This window comes from Sorex araneus, chromosome 2 (genome assembly GCF_027595985.1).
Source record: "Sorex araneus isolate mSorAra2 chromosome 2, mSorAra2.pri, whole genome shotgun sequence".
In the NCBI taxonomy this organism is placed as follows: domain Eukaryota; kingdom Metazoa; phylum Chordata; class Mammalia; order Eulipotyphla; family Soricidae; genus Sorex; species Sorex araneus.
Window position 1 is genome coordinate 127,522,903 of NC_073303.1, and position 17,250 is coordinate 127,540,152.

Consider the following 17,250-nt stretch of genomic DNA (forward strand, 5'->3'; position numbering starts at 1 on the left):
CGCCTCATGCAGAACTCACCGGCTGCTCCCTAGAGCCTGTTTGAAGGCACCACAATTGCAGAAGCATCTGGAATGGGTGGTCCTGGGGGAGCAGCAGTCGGGAAAACATCTACACTGACTTTCTCAGTCCCCCCTTCTCCCCCACCCCCAGCAGGGAACCAGCCTTCGGCACAGACCAGATGGAGCTTCCTGTGAGCCTTGTTCTGTGGGGGGGAAATGTGCTGAGTCATGCTCATCACCTCCTGCCTTCCTTCCCTGCCAGGAGTTAATGAGCCCTAGGGAAATTATCCCCAAAGCCAAGGGGCCTGAACCCAATTCGCCTACTGGTCGCTCCATGCCATGCCCGATTCCACCCCCGCCCGCGTTTGTTCAAGAGTGGCCCACTGCTCCCCAAACGTGGTCTCCTCCTGTCATGACCGATGCCCTCGGCCCGGGCCCTGGGCTTCCCTCTGAATTCGTCTCTTCTGCGTGAGATGGTTTGATTGATGAGCTTATGGGTCCTGGTTGTGTTGCAGGAAAAATTTGCAGACAAAAGCCTGGGTCCTTGTGAAAGGGTTATTGTACAGTTGAAGTAAGGGGCTCTGGGTCCGTCGTCAGTGCACAGGTCACGCTCTTTACTGGTGAACAGCATCACTTGTCCTGCCCCTGTTCCCTGTCCAGGTGGTGATGGCCTGTCCCTTGTCCCCTTGCTGAGCCTGGCTGTTCTGGAGTCTGTCGCTGGGCCTCTCTAGGACATGTCCCCTGTCCCTTTGGCTTTCCTTGCTTTTCTGACCACCTGCGTGTGGGCGAGAATCTCCCTGACTTTACATCAGTCTTGACACAGGTGAGAGGGCAAAGAGGAAGTGACCATCCTGAGCTCTCCTTTTCCCTTTTACTGTTTCCCTTTCCTGCCTATTTCCTTTTTCTTTTTTCTTTCTTTTTTCTTTTTTTGCTTTTTGGGTTATACCTAGTGTTACACAGGGGCTACTCCTGGCTCATGCACACAGGAATTACTTCTGGCGGTGCTCAGGGGACCATATGGGATGCTGAGAATCGAATCTGGGTTGGCCGCGTGCAAGGCAAATGCCCTACCCACTGTGCTATCGCTCCAGCCCTGCTATTTCCATACTTGATTTAATCGGCTACCTCTTGGGTGGATTAGATTTGAAGGGACCAAGTAAATGAATCGGTTGCCTGGTGCCTCCACCCCCTTTCTGCCATAACAGCAGCTCACGGTGTTTCTGGGAGGCTCTGCCAGCCTCTTCCCTGGGGCTGCTTCCCGTGAGGGGGGGCCCAGGTAGTGTCTGAATATCTTCTAGCAGCACAGAAACCGAGCAGAAGTTGCTCAGAGAGCTCATGGGAAAGGCCGTAATTGTTCTAATGAGAATCTCGTGGTACTTGCCTTGGTCATTCCTCTTACGCATTCACTTTTCCGAAACAACAATACCTGGGTTTATTCCATTTCAGTTTGTTCTCGGCTTTCTGCAGCACCCTCTGGGATTTCTGGGGGTGGCAGGAGTTGGGGGTGTCAGGGACATGGCCGCCCCAGGAGGAACAGCCATGTGCAGGATCAAAGGCATAGCACTGCATTGCCCGCGATGAGTCCAGGGCACGCTTCATTTCTTTCTTTAAAACTTTCTAAAAATTTTTTTTAATCATAGCACTATGATTTACAAAGTTACTCATGACTGAGTTTCAGATGTACAGTGTTCCAACACCAATCCCTTTACCAGTGTACCCTGTTTTTATCTCCCACCCCCACCCCACACCCAGCCTGCCTCACTGACAGGAACTTAAAAAAAAAAAAAACAACTGTAAACCACAGGGCACATTTCTTGAGGCCAAGTTTGAAAAGAGCCTGAAAATTTCCAACAGACAAAAGAACTTTCCAGCTGCCAGAAGTGTAGGAATGGCTTCTTTACAGGATGCGCTTCTTCCAAGACCTCAAATTCTCACAGTGGCTCGGTGATTTTCCATTCCATGGTCTTTTAAGAAGTTCTTCTAAAGTCACTTTAAATACATTTCTTCCACATCTTCATAGTCTTTTTTACTATGTCCAGGATCATGAGGACCTCCAAGACCTGTCCACTAGTGTCTCTCCACACCAAGAACCTGGGGTCATCCTTCGCAGGAGGAGTGTTGATACTCTTCTCCAGAGCAGATGTCATTGAGTTAAAGAGACTCAAAGCAAGCATAAATCCCTGAGTCCCTTGTGGAGCAACCCTCCTGCCTTTACAAATGACAATTTATCAGTCTCTACCCCTCTCTGATGTAGTCATAAATGTGTGCTTCCGTGGGTAAAATTTGCTTGTACAGAAAAAATCTGTTCCTGCTCTCACTCATTTTTCTTCCAGGCTGGTAGAATATTTGTGCAACTGTTTTGAAAATAATCCTTTTCAGCCTTGACAAAAGCCAGCCAAGTCTTTATTGGAAGTTCAGACTTGTACATCAAACAGTTCGATGATGGATTAAGATTCCTAGAACCGAGGTACCCGAGAGAGAATGCTCAAGCGTGTCGGCAAAGATGAGCAAACAGAAAGCCTCCCCTGTCCTTTGGGAGTTAGAATAGTCAACAAACGGAGTTGGGCAATTCACTGCTTTGAAGGGGTTCAAAGCAGACCGCCGTGTTTGCTTGGCCACCATTTGGAAGTGCAAAGATCAGGGACATCTAAAGCATTCGCGGAGCCTTTGAATGTGTTTGTGAAATTGCTGGTATGTCGTGGCGGTCTTTCTCAGTGATCGGCATGGCGGCACTTTTTATCTGTGGCAGTTTGGCAGGTGCCATCTGATCAAGTGAGTGGCCCTTCCAACACGTAAGGAGCCTCCCAGCACCTTCCAAAGGCTTGTGGAGGATGAGAGGCGGTCACTTCCTGTGATGGGAACTGGCCTTCCTGGGGTCAATAATGACTTCCTGACTGTGTTTACGAAAAGCCATTGCTGTGACTGAAGGCCTGTGCCTGGGGCCTGCAGACACGAGCCCTCACATGCATCAATGTGAGCCCACAGAACCGAGACCTCCCTGCAACAGGAAGCTCTAAATGAGTCGAGTTTATGCCCAGGAGCTCAGTGCTGGGGGTGGGAGGATCATGCCACTCAGTCAGGGCCCCACTTGGTCCCAGTTGCTTCTCTGCTGTGCAAAACATCCTTTCTGGGGTTCGCTTCATGGTCCAACTCAGCAGCTGAACCTTCAACCTTCCACCAGAAAGGAGACACACAGGCCCCACTTCCAGCGCTGACGTACAGACGTCCTGAAAGCTGCTGGTGCCACATCTGGTACACGCTATAAGTCAGGATTTACTCACATGGCTACAAGGTAGGGTGGGAGAATAGAATTCAGCTGAGATTTAGGGTCTCTGTCCCCATGCATAAAGAAAGAGTGGATTCAGTTGTCTCTGCCTTTCATTGGTGGGAAAGCAGAGAAACATCCCCTGCAGAGACACCATTTGAGGCCTGGAGACAGCCTTAAGGGGGTAGCTTCATCACCAAAATCCAAGGCATGGCGAAGAGGTCTTTAAACCCTGAAAGTAAGAGAAGGCACTCAGGGGTGTCATCCATGTCCCACTTCTTTGCATGGCTGCTTGAATGGCCTAGCCCACCAACACTGAAGAGTGGGGGGCTTGTGCCTTTCAGTTAATGCAGCAGGTCGGGTTTCAGGGATATGGGAGCTCCAATGTCCAGGGGCCTTCATCTCAAGTTGAGGAATTAACTGACTGGAAGATTCGGAGAGACCTGAGTTGAGTCTCCTTTGATGGTATAAATCTGGCACGAACCCACGTTTTCCACCCTGCCTTGAGAAAAAAAAAAAACCACCAAAGAACTTCAAAGGTGGTTTCTTTCTGCTCCTGTACACACTCTTGAATTTTCTGGTTTAGCAGAGAACTTGAGAAGCACGCATCATTAATTTCTCTGCAAAAAAACATTCTTCACTTCAAATGGCAATTAGTGATAACATTTCTATGTGGTGTTGTGATGAGATTTTTATGCTCATCTTCACATTGCAGCCAATTAATCATCGGGCACAGTTAGAGGATGTATATTTCATGAGACAGCGATATTGAGAGCTGGTTGATATTTACTCAAGGTAAATGGGAAGCCACGCAAATTAGCAGAAAGCCCATTGCTGAGCAAATAGGGCTGCGTGGCACAGAAATCTGTGGTGAAGATGGAGGATTTTCAAAACATTCTGGGGGTCATTAGAGTAATTAGTATGAGCAAGGTGGAAAGTTCCAGGGAACTTGAGCCCCCAGTCAGTCGTTTACAAACACACCAGGACTCAAAACCCATCTTTTTGTGTGTGTGTGTATGGGGGCGGGCAGGGAAGCATGGGCCACACCCAGGGTACCCAGGGCTTACTCCTGACTGCACTCAGGGTTCACTCTTGGCAGTGCTCGAAGGACCATTGGTAATGCTGAGTATCAAACCTGGGTTGGCAGTGTGCCCGTCAAGGACCCTAAACACCTGTAGTACTGTCTCCCCTGTCACTCACTGTCACTGTTGCTGTCACTGTCATCCTGTTGCTCATCAATTTGCTCGAGTGGGCACCAGTAATGTCTCCATTGTGAGACTTGTTGTTACTGTTTTTGGCATATCGAATACGCCAGGGGTAGCTTGCCAGGCTCTGCCATGCGGGCGAGATACTCTCGGTAGCTTGCCGGGCTCTCCGAGAGGGGCGGAGGAATCGAACCTGGGTCGGCTGCATGCAAGGTGAACACCCTACCCGCTGTGCTATTGCTCCAGCCCCATACTGTCTCCCCACTCCTCAAAACTCCATCTTTCCAGTGTCAAGGGCAATGATAGCCAGAGACTGCCTTTCTCTCCCACGCCCGCCTTTTTCTATTAGAGAATTCACCCTCTTCACATTAGACACAATTTAAATGGGCGCTCACCTCCATTTGCACTTAAGCCTACCAGGCCAAATGAATCAGAAAAGCAACTTGACCCTCAGTCAAATTGGAAAGTCATTCGCTGGCAGGAAGGAAACTTGCTCAGCAGCTAAGCGGTTTCTTTGAGAACCGTTTATGAAAAACAAGAGAATTGCACTTAAAAAAACGCCTAGGGGTCTGGTCCTTGGCCAGCCTGTGCCAGGCTCCACGCTGGCGGGTACGCTGAAGCAATCTCCTTGTGTGGAGAGAGTTGGCCTGAGCGAAGGGCTCTGCTGACCCCTCTTTATTATGCATCTTCCCCTCCTGGTTTTCCAAGTCCCAGGAGCTCCCTACGTATGACTGGCTTCCCAAGACCGTGTAGATTCATTAGTGTGTTCTGCTGAACTGGCCCTTCCAGGATTGGGTCAGGCAGCTGGTAGGGGGTCCTTCAGGACGTGGCCCATTTCCACCACCCTGTGGCTCTTATGTCATTCTTTTTTCCTTTCAGGAAATAAAGCCCTTTCTTCTGGCAGAGGCAAAGAGAATCAGATCCACTTGTCCAGCTTCTTGCAGAATGTGGGTGATGGGGGTATAATTCCAGACCCTGTACTGAAGGTGCGGGTGACCTAAGTTCGTCGGAAGCATGAGGAGGTGCAGGGAGCCTGGAGGCAGCTGCTGAGGAATGAGGCTGGAATGCAGTCTTCATGATGGTTCTTTGTCTGTCTGTCTGTCTGTCTCTCTCTCTTCATGTTCTGCCTATTCCTGTGCTCAGGTTGACTGTTGATGGTACTCAGGGATAGAATTGGGGTTCGCTGCCTATTAGGCAAATGCAATTCTCTCTCTCTCTTCCTCTCTCTCTCTCCCTCCCCGGTCCAACAGTTCTCTAAGTTGCTCTGAATTGAACATTCTGGTGTGAATGGGAAGATGGGAGTGGCAGCAATAAGTGGGAAGTCAGCACTGGAACCTATTTTGGGTTCCACACTAGGTAGGAGTGATTCCAAGGTGGTTCTCAGGCTAACACCCAGAAACCTCGGCAGCTCCGTGCTACGGGGGGTGGAGGTCCAATGTGTGAGTGGATCCCTATTGAGATGCCCCTCTCTGCCCATCTTAAAGGAAATAGGAAGGGCTGGAGCAAAGTACAGTGGGGAGGGTGCTTGCCTTGCATGTGGCTGGCCTGGGTTCGATCCCGGGCATCTCAAATGGTCCTTTGAGCACTGCCAGGTGTAATTCCTGAGTGCAGAGCCAGGAGTAACCCCTGAATATCACCAGTGTGACACAAAATGCCAAGAAAAAAAAAAGGAAATGTGGGAAGACATCCATGTTCCATTGCAGAAGGCAGTGAAGATGCATCTAAAGCTGGGTACGTCCTTGCTAGAAAATGAAGCAGAAGCCAAGAATGACAGCCAGACAAATAAGTGGTGTTCCTTGGACTCTGATAATTCAGAGATCCATGAAGCAACGGGCTTTTGCAGAGAGCTATGGCTTTTGAGCAAGTCATTGGAGAGCTACCAAAACCCCTGAGAATCTCACCTCCTAAATAGGACCCAGCAGGGAGAAAAGAGCAACTCCAAATGTGCCAACTGTAGGAAGAAAGTCACGGGCATTCCCCCAACCAGAGGATAGTTGGTGTGGCCTTACTGGGCTTTCAGATATGTTTCGGCAGTCTGTGCCCTTAAATTAGGAAAAAGATGTTATCTCTTGCTTTCAAACTCTTTGAGGCAAAGCTACTGTGGAGGGATGTAGCAAGAGTCCATCCAGGTGTTTACTTGTGGATAATCATTTAAGCATTTATTGGAAATTCTACCCTAATTTTGATTAATATAACTACTAAGCAAGTCACAAATCAGATCATTGTATGTGGAGTTCCAGACTTGATTTTGTTTGTTCCTTGATCTGTTGCTCTAGCCTTGTACCAAGTCCTCGTAAATACTATAGGTTGAGGATAAATCTTATTATCTGACAATGCTAGATAAAAATAAGCAGGACTCTGGTAAGAACCTCTCTCTTCCCTAAATAATCCTTGACTTAGCAGGCCTTTTCTTTCTTGTTTGTGTGAATATGGGTTCACTGAATGGGAGCCATGTCCATTCTGACATTTGTCTAGCTGTGCTCCTGAAGCAGAACCACCTGGAACATGGTCATTTGTCCTTGTGGGGGGAATCTGAGTGTGACAGGTCATGCACTGAGGCTCTCAGTTGCCAACCAGGAACAACCCTGGTCATATTTCTTGTTGAGGACACATGGCAATCCATAGTACAAGGGACCAAAGAATGTAAACGTGTCTAGAAAAAGAATGAGAAATACTTAGAAAATAGAATGGGAGATACTTAGAAATCAAATGCTTCATGATTGCTTCCTTTTACTTTTGATTTTGAGCCACCCCCGGGTGCTCAGGACTTACTCCTGGTTCTGTGCTCAGGGGCCATTATTGGCGGTGCTTGAGACTAACCAAGTCAGCTGCGTGAAAGGCAACCAACTCAACCACTAAGGCTACTGCTCTGTGCCCTTCAGTTTTGATTTTTTAAAGTAAATTCTTTTGAATTTTCTATGTAGATAACCATATACAAATTTCTCTATAATAATACCTTTTTTGGGTGGCCATACATTTTTTTTGGGGGGGTGCTTTCTCCTGGCTCTGCACTCAGGGATCCTCGTACGCCTCTGGTGACCATATGTGGCACCAGGAGTGATCAGCTACGTGCAAGACAAGCGTCCTTCCCGCTCCGGCCCTATAAGCATACATTTCAATGATACAAAGAAAGAAATGTTCTGTCTTCCCTTTTAGAACCTGTGTGCCCCCACTTCCCTAGTTATGGGGGGCATCCAAAATGCTCAAGTTGAAGTAGTTTCATAAGCAGCAACTTCATCTAATTTCAACCTCAAAGGAAACATTTTTAGCATTGACTGTAATCATGACTTTTTAGACCCTTTTTGGGGTGGATTTTTAAACATCAGATTAAGGATGTCCTCTTCAACTTTCCTCCCCAATGGATTTGGGATTTCATATGACTTTTTCTGCATTTAGAGACAACAGACACTTGTCTCCATTTAATTGCTAATGCGGTTAATTCCACTCATCGGAGACAACCCTGCCAAGTTAAAGAGACAGAGCAATCAGGACATAGCATGGACAGTGGTCAGCGGTGATCAGCTCTGCCCAAAGGCTCGGAGGAAAATGCGCTGGTGGCTTCAAGATCCAGTAGAGGTGGGGAGAGAGGGCAGAACCTGTAAGCGGAGGAGAGGAGAGAGAGCCCAGCAAGACTCAAGCCTGTCTGCCTCATGAGCTGGGGGAGAAGGCAGCTAGGATAGAGAAGGGATCACTAAGTCAGTGATGGCTGGAGGGATTGTTCGGGATGGGAGATGTGTGCTGACAGTAGATAAAGGACCAAACGTGATGGCCTCTCAGTATCTGTACTGCAAACCATAATGCCCAAAAGGAGAGAGAGAGTATGGGGGAAATTGTCACAGAGGCAGGGGGAGGGTTGGAATGAGGGGGGGAACTGGGGACATTGGTGGTGGAAAATGTGCACTGGTGGAGGGGGTGGGTGTTTGATCATTGTATGACTGAAACTGTAACTATCTCATAGTGATTCAATTAAAAAAAAAAAGACTCAGGCCTGGCAAAGAGCTGAGCTGGTGGGCACGCGCCACTGGGGTGTCATTCATCGCTAAGTCACTGTTATACATGCCCCCTCTGTGTGACAACCATGATTCCTACAGACAGTCCCTAAAAACGGCCTCTCCAGCTGCGAGTCCAACGCCAGGACCTCTGGCAGTGTTTTCCTGCTCTCAGCCTCGCTGGCCTGGTGATGGTCTTTGATTCCTTTTCTCTTCTCTTGGTATTTTCCCGTGGATGCTGTTTCCATGGATACTGAGCTTTCCAAGTTCACTTAAAAAAAATGGAATCACTTCTAATTACAAGGTTAATTGTGACTGTTTCAGGTTGACAGTGTTTCAGGGGCTGTCTCTTCCCTCCACCCTGTTCCTGGTTCCCTGTGGCAGCACTCTGTACTTCCTTATAGCTCTGCGTTCCCCAGAGTGAGCACTTTTCTCCACCACCATCAGGCTGTACCACGCCCTGACCTAACGCCCCACCCCAGCAGCAAGCCTCCAACTGGAAACCAGTTCTCTTGCTCTGTTACTATTACCTCTAAGCATTTTTATTACCCTATTGTTATTTTTTTATATCACATATAAAAGGTCATTCTGTGTCTATCCCTTGCCCTCTGACTCACTTCACTCAACAAGATACTCTCTAGATTCCCCACATAGCAGCAAATTGCATAACTTCATCCTTCTTTCTCCTCCCCCCACCGCTTTTTTTCCTTTTTAACTTTTGAGCCACACCTGACAGTGCTCTTGGCTTTGTGCTCAGGGATCACTCCTGAGTACAATAGTGGGCTTGGGGGACCATTTGGGATGCCGGGGATTGAACCTGGCATGGTGGTGTGCAAGGCAAATGCCCTATTGTACTATCTTTCCAGTCCCTTCATGACTTCATCTTGTCTAATGGCTTCATAATATTTCCTTACGTAGATGCACCATAGCTTATGTATCCAGTCATCTGGTCTTGGGCATTTGGTTTGTTTCCAGTTTTGGCTATTGAAGTTTACTGATTTTTCTTTTCCTCAGCCTTGTCCGTGCTGCTGATGCACCCAATGGTAACTATAATCTTTTAACACTGGGTCTTAAATTTTTTTTTTTAATTGAATCACCACGAGGCACACAGTTACAAAGTTGCTCATGATTGGGTTTCAGTCATACAGTGTTCCAATACCCGCTCCTTCACCAGTGTACATTTTCTACCACCAGTGTCCCCAGATACCCTCCTGCCACCCCCGTGCCCCACCCCAGACTGTCTCTATGACACGCACTTTCTTCTATTTCTCCCCTCCCCTTCTCCTTCCCTCCCCTCCCCTCCCCTCCCCTTTCCCTCCCCTCCCGTCCCTCCCTCTGTTCTCCTCTCCTCCCCTCTCTTCTCCTCTCCTCTCTTTCTTCTTTTCTCCTCTTTCTTTTCTCATCTCTTTTCTCTCCTTCTTTCATCTCCTCTTCTCTCTCTCTCCCTCCCCTTTTGGGCATTATGTTTTCCAATACAGGCACCGATAGGTTGTCATGTATATCCTTTTACCTCTTTCAGCACTCAGATCTTGTCCAGAGTGATAATTTCCAACTGTTACTGTCATAGTGGTCTCTTCTCTGTCCCAACTGCCTCCCCCAACCATCACCACCACTTGTGGTAAGCTTCCCACCATGGACCAGTCCTCCTGGCTCTCATTCCTATTGCCCTTGGTATTAGTCTCATACTCTGTTTTTCATTTCCCAAAAATGAGTGCACTCAAATTTATGTCTGTCCTTCTCCCTCTGACTCATTTCACTCAGCATGATACTCTCCATGTCCATTAATTTATAAGGAAATTTTATGACTTCATTCTTGTTAATGGCTATGTAGTATTCCATTGTGTAGATGTGCCATAGTTTCTTTATCTAGTCATCTGTTCCTGGGCAGTCGGGGTGTTTTCAGATTCTGGCAATTGTGGATAGTGCTGCAATGAACATAGAAGTGTAGATGGGAGTTTCTGCTGTGTTTTTGGGTCCCCAGGGTATATTCACATTGAGTCTCTGAACTTCGTCATGTACTTTGGACTCTCATGTTTCCATCTCTGTGTGGAGAGTCTCCTGTTCATGAAGGAAAGGTCTTGCCTGGGAACCATGGGTGACTCTCTCTGAGAGACCCAGCATTGGGGTCACTGCTGTTTCTTGTTCTTGTAGTTGCTTTCACTCTTGACAACAAATCCATTTCTTACTTGCATAGTTTGGTGTGCCTTGTGGCAATTTATTAGATTTATTATGTGCTGGACACTGTGTGTGTATGTGTGTGCATGTGTGTGCATGTGTGTGTGAGATACCTATTATCTCAAGAGTGGGAGGGGTGTAGTATTTTTGCTCATAGGATCCCATCATATTATAGAGTCTCCTGAAGGCTCAATCTTGTTTTAAGCAAACTGTGAACAAGTCAAAAAGCATGTAAGGCATAAGTGTAAACCAATGTTATCGTTTATGTGATGATAAATCCTAGGGTTCATATTTAAAGGCCATCGGGTTATACAAAACTATTCTCCTTCTCCCTTGAAGATGACATCTCTGTCCCTGCTCACAAGGAAAAAGGAAAAAATCTCATTAAAAAAATTGAGTGTAAAAATATTTAATTGAGACATCCAATGACTCCACACAATAAGGGCCCAACTACAGTTGTGTGGTTCCAAATGCTTTTAACCAAGAGCACAAACATGGACATGGATGCCGCTGTATTAAATGTTCAGAAACAAACACTATTTTTGCTACATAGAGTCTAAGGCATTGCCTGTACTGAGATTGGGGTCAGGTCTATGCTGGTCACAGAGAGAGTGAAAGGCAGCGAGAAGGGCAACGATGTGTGCAAGAGCCCTGCGGTTCAGGAAGGAATCTGGAGACTCTAGGTGAGTTGGGTGTCCTGGACCAAGGGACGGCACAGTGTCTCTGGCCAGCAGGGACCTGTTAACTCCTTCCTGTGACGATGGGAGGTGTCTCTGGGTAGCATCTCCTCCAAATCGGCGACCACATAGGCCACCACGGCCCAGAGTGCCGCGGCCACGTTCATCTCTTTGGGGTTCAGCACCGACATGGTGTCACCCTGGGAGTGATGGAAGGTGAAGTACTTGGAGAGGTCATCTAGCAGGCTGGCCCCTGGGGAGACAAGGGGGAGAATTCTTACTATTATTTTTTAAAATTTTATTAAATCACTGTGAGATAGTTACAAGTTTTCATGTTGGGTTACAATCTCACAATGGCCAAACACCCATCCCTCCACCAGTGCACATTCCCTACCACCAATATCCCAGGTATACCCCCCTTTCCCACCATCCCCTTGCCTCCATGGCAGACAATATTCCCCATACTCTCTCTCGACTTTTGGGCATTGTGGCTTGCAACACAGACACTGAGAGGTCATCATGTTTGGTCCATTATCTACTTTTGGCATACATCTCCCATCCCAACTGGTTCCTCCAGACATCATTTTCTATTCCATCTGAAGAATTCCATCCCCTTCGCTCATGAAGCAGGCTTCAAGCTATGGGGCAATCCTCCTGGACCTTGTATCTACTGTCCGTGGGTGTCAGCCTCATGTGATGCTACACTACACTCCACAAATGAGTGTAGTCCTTCTATGTCTGTCCCTCTCTTTCTGACTCATTTCACTTAGCATGATAATCTCCATGTCTATCCACTTATAAGCACATTTCATTACTTTATCTCTCCTAACAGCTGTATAGTATTCCTTTTTGTAGATGTACAAAGTTTCTTTAACCAGTCATCTGTTCTAGAGCACTTGGGTTGGTTCCAGATTTTGGCTATTGTGAACAGTGCTATAATGAGCATATAGGTACAGATATCATTTCTACTGTGCTCTTTTGCATCCTCGGGATATATTCCCAGAAGTGGTATTGCAGGGTCGTATGGAAGCTCAATTTCTAGTTTTTGAAGGACTGTCCATATTGTTTTCCAGAAAGGCTGGACCAGTCGGCATTCCCACCAACAGTGAAAGAGCGTCCCTTTTTCCCCACATCCACGCCAGCACTGGTTGCTTTTGTTCTTTTGAATGTGTGCCAGTCTCTGTGGTGTGAGGTAATATCTCATTGTTGTTTTGATTTGCATCTAAGAGGAAGAATTCTGAGGGGGTCACTGGCCACATGTTGCTGCAGGGATCCTTCCCGCATCCCTCTCCAAGCCCTACCTGACTGGCCACCTATCAGCCAGAACTGGCCCCTGCCGTGATTGGCCCGAGCTGGGAGTCCTCGGGAGTGTGCTAGGAAAGCCTTGGCTGACCCGGGACTCAGGGAAATGGCTCTGGGCTAGGCTGACTGTGGCCCTGGAGCTTGGCACTCCTTGCAGGGTCACACGCCTGTGTTCTGAGAATGCGGAGCAGAGACCCGGAGAAAGATGGTGTTGGACAGCAGAGCCCACCCACCGAACAGGTTTTGTACCATCACCCATTCCTGGGTGCCCTGTCCCTTAGCCAGGTGGAGGACGGTTAACCTGCTTGTGTTTATGCAAATGTCCTGGCACTTATGATTCGTGGAAGAGTTGTATCTGCAAGACTGCAACTCGCACCTCCCAGCACATGGAAGAAAGCAAGCCCGCCCTCCCGTGCTCACGATTTCCCTCCCGAAGCCCTCAACCACATCTTGTGTGGTCCCCTCGGAGCCTCTGATCAAGTCCTGGTGCCACTGGAAAGAAAACTTTCTCCTGGCAGGCGTGGGGCAGAGCCTTAGGGAACCACGGCGGGCCTCGTGGAGCTCACGGCCACGGTTATGGGGGCAGCTGCGGGCAGCAGGGTGGTGGGCTACATGGGACGAGCCTTGGCACCCAGACGTGTTTCCGGCAGACCCAGAGCAGGCATGTGCAGGCCAGGTCACAGATGCTGGAGAGAATAAGTGTGTAGCCAAGTCCCACTACTTAAAAAAAAATCACGTCAGAAGCTGCAATTAGAAATATAATGTAAGTGAAAATGTAAGTTAGATACTAAGAAATCACGTGTATGAGATCCAGAGAAATGACAGGGAGCCACGTGAGCCAGTACCGAGGCAGCTCAGGGAGGGCCCCGCAAGCTTGGTGCAGGGTGTCAAGTCCCGGGAGTCCTCCCAGTGCTCCTCCTGCAGTTAGGGTCCGAGAGCAGGGCTCCCCTCCACTGAGCAGGCCTGTGCTTTGGTCCCAAGAAGGTGACACGCTATTTGGCAAGGGCTGGCGGAGAGGAGGGAAGCTCCCCAGCCCTCCCCCGCCACCCCTATTCTCTTCAGGAAAGAACAGAGAACAGAAACCACAGGAAGCCAAATGAATCTGGCCGCGGGGACCCCGTTTCAGGAAAGTAACACCAGCACCCCCCAGAAATCTTTCTTTACGGCAACAAAGTGGCCCCAATGCACTGGAGGCTACACCTGCTATGGATGGAACTAGAAATCCCACCCACCCCCGCTTTGGAAGACCCCCACAAAGAGTGGTGCTTGAAGAGGAGCGAAGCTGGCGGCCTGTAGGGGGGAAGGTGTGGATGAAGGACAGGGGAGAATACCCCACCCCGACGCCCTTCCCTTGTGTCTACGAGAAGAGCCCTGCTCAGTCCCGCTCACCGGCGGCTGGGAACGGCCCCTTTCACAGGCACTCTGTTAAAGGGATGCAGTAATACTATCACTGTTTAAGAATCATCCTGCAGAGAGGGGGGTTCCTTCTCCCCCCAGATGAGCTGATTTGTGAATTCCCAAAGCAAAGGAAAGGAGTTGGGTAAGAAAGAGCCAGGGAAAGAAATATGCTTTTAATGCAAGCACATTTCACTCCAAGTAAAAATTAGCTGCAGGCATAGCCACTCGACACTGGTCCCTCTGAAAAGGCCGTGGCAGTCCCTTTACGGGGAATCTACTGGCTGAGATGGAAAGCGAACAAACACTTAAAGGCAGCAAAAGGCCTCAGTGCTCTGAAGGGTGGCTCTCATTAACGTAATGTTTAGGACAAGCTTTGCAATGAAGAGCCAGTGGGTATTCTCTATGGCCAACCCCAAATATAATTACCGTGCATTTTATTAACTGCTTCTGCAGGGAGGTAAACTGCAATTTACACATTTTTGTGTGGTCTTAAAAAAAAGAAAAGAAACAGGCGGGTGATGATAGAGGGAGCTAATGCTGCTCTGTCATTAGCTGCCCCGTCACTGATACACGGCTCCAGAATTACAGAGCAGGGTAAATGGTGCTTGAGATCTGCAGCTATAGACCCTGAAACCCTTCCCAGCACGGTTTATAAATAACACCAGGATTCTTGCCGCTTGGACCCTGAGTCATTTTTCTTCAAGCATTTAGAATTCGTGACAAAAGGTGGCAAGGCAAGCAGGGCTGATGAGCGCGCTAGGAAGTGGCAGTGATGGAGAGGCCAGGATGCGAATACTGGGGTCAGTCCTGGCGAATTTGATGCTTCTGAGAAATAACCTTCCAGATGTGCTCAGCTGCCTCTACCACGTCGCGTTCACCTCACACTTCTGTGGTGTCTGTCACAGGGAGCTGTCGGAAAGGACAATAAACCAATCCACCTGACACCCAGGCACCAAGCACCCGGCAAGGTCCTGAGGAGACAGGGGTTTGTCTCCCGGCAGCTCTCTGCTTTCCTGAGCGGTTCTGGGGAACAGAGGGGAGTGTCCACCTCACGGAGCCTGTCTGAGAGGAACACGGCGGGCTGGGGGGTAAGGGAGGGCAGTCTGCACTGCCGGAGAGGAAGCAGCCGCTTTCCTCCCGAGGCTGGATGTTACGAGGGTGCGGGAGTTTGGCACAGGCTGGCTGCCTCCCCTGAAGACTGGCGGGCATGGTGGCCCAGGGGAAGGCCGCCATCCTAGCCAGGACTCGGGCAGGAGACCAGAGCTGGCCCTTGAGCCCTTGACGTGAGTGAGATTCCCTGGGCCCAGCGCTCCTCCCAGATCCTTCTCGTGGGCAGCTGAGCAAGCTTGAGACGGAAGCTGGGAGTGGGAAGTTGGCTCCGAGGGGCATGGTGGGGTGGTCTGAGACTCAGCCCCCTCTCCCACGCCCCCCCACGTCAACCTCCCATCTTTGCTTTCCAGGAACTCATGTAATTTTTTTTTGGGGGGGGTCGTCAAACCAGGCACTGCTCAGGGCTCAGCACTTAGAGATCACACATGGGGGGCCCAGGAGACCTTATGGGGTTCCGGGGATGAAACCTGGGTCAGCCTCCTGCAAGGCAAGTGCCCTCCCAGCTGTGTTATCTCTCCGGCCCCAGGGAACTAAGGCAGTTTGAAACTCTGACACAGGCTCCCAACCTTTTTTTCTTTTTTGCTCCACCAGGAGGTGCTCTGGGCTTACTCCTGGCTCTATACTCAGGGAGCACTCCCGGTGGTGCTCAGGGGGACCCTGCACAGGGCAGGGGATAGAACCTGGGTGGGCCACGTGCAAGATGAGTGCCTTATGCCCTGCCCTCTCTCTGGCCCTGCTCCCAACCAATTCTATCACTCGGCTGGCTTCTGACTCAGCCACTTGGGGACAGACCTCTGCCTAAAAAGGTGGACGCCACCCTCCCTGGGCCCAGCTGCCCATCTGCGGACCGTGGTCCCTCCCAAGAATGAGGGTGACCTCTCTGTGGAGAAATGCCTCACCCTGGGGAGCTTTCCTCCCCTTGTTGGGGCTGGGAGGGACTTTCTCTAGCGCAAAGCTAATGTGGAAGCTGGATATTCCTCGGAACACGTCAGCAGACAGGAAACAGCGCAGCACCCCCGAGCCCCATGTGCCCACTGAACCCCAAGATGTGTCCATTCTACACCCCCTGTGTTGTGTATCTACTGCGTCTAGGCGCCAATTTTAAATGTGGCAAGGGGAGAGCCATGGCTGCCCTCCAGGGCCCCCCAGGAAGTCACCCCGAGTTCTCCAACCACCCCTGAGGCGGAAGGACTCAGGAGAGGACACACAGTCGACCCATGAGCCGGAGCTGGAGCTCAGGTCCCACTCCTCGGATGGGCGAGGTGCCCGCCGGACACAGCTACGGGCCCACGAGTGTCAATGCGGCTTACACAACAGAGCTTGACCGCTGGTACGCGAACCCAGCCACGATGACAGCAACGGCCACGCACACACCCGCATCCCCACTGCAGCCGTCTGATGTGCGTCCGTGTCCTTCCCGCCCAACTGTAGCTGCTGGGCTGTGCCCTCTGGGAATTTCACTGGATGGTAGGACACAGTGGCTTGTCTTCGCCTGACCTAGTGCGTGGCTCCCTTCATTCGGTGAAATGATGATTTAGACAATCCACTATCGATCCGTCTCCCCTCCCCCCCTCTCCTTCTCATCCTCTCTCCCTCTCTCCACATCTTAGAGTGTAGTGATGACTCATCCTGAGTTTAATTCAAACTTCCAAGACGAGGAAGAGTGTCGAATGTCTTTTTTAATGTGTGTGATTTTTGGAAAACTGTGTATCTTATTCATGGATTGAGATCTTTGTTGAAATACTTTGCCCATTTTTTGTGGGACTTCTTGCCTTTTTGTAATTCAGTGGTAGGAGTCATAACTCCTTTGTCAGATGAGATGAATGTATAATAATAATAATAGTAATAATGTATATAGTGGGCTGGAGTGATAGCGCAGCGGGTAGGCCGACCCGGGTTTGATTCCTCTGCCCCTCTCGGAGAGCCCAAAAAGCTACCAAGAGTATCTCATCCGCATGGCAGAGCCTGGCAAGCTACCTATGGCATATTCGATATGCCAAACACAGCAACAACAAGTCTAACAATGGAGACATTACTGGTGCCCGCTCGAGAAAATCAATGAGCAACGGGATGACAGTGACAGTGACTATATATATATATATATATATATATATATAATATTATATTAT

At 49.3% G+C, this 17,250-nt stretch overlaps 1 protein-coding gene across 1 annotated transcript in view; it reads right to left on the reverse strand.

Annotated features, from left to right (window-relative positions):
* Nucleotides 1-11,027: 11,027 nt before the first annotated feature.
* The window catches only part of CPQ (carboxypeptidase Q), a 272,392-nt gene continuing 266,169 nt past the window's right edge, over nucleotides 11,028-17,250 (reverse strand). The window contains exon 8 of the mRNA XM_012935321.2: nucleotides 11,028-11,564. Coding sequence (XP_012790775.2) covers nucleotides 11,314-11,564 — 251 coding nt within the window. The 3' untranslated portion in view covers nucleotides 11,028-11,313. The remainder of the gene's footprint in view (nucleotides 11,565-17,250) is intronic.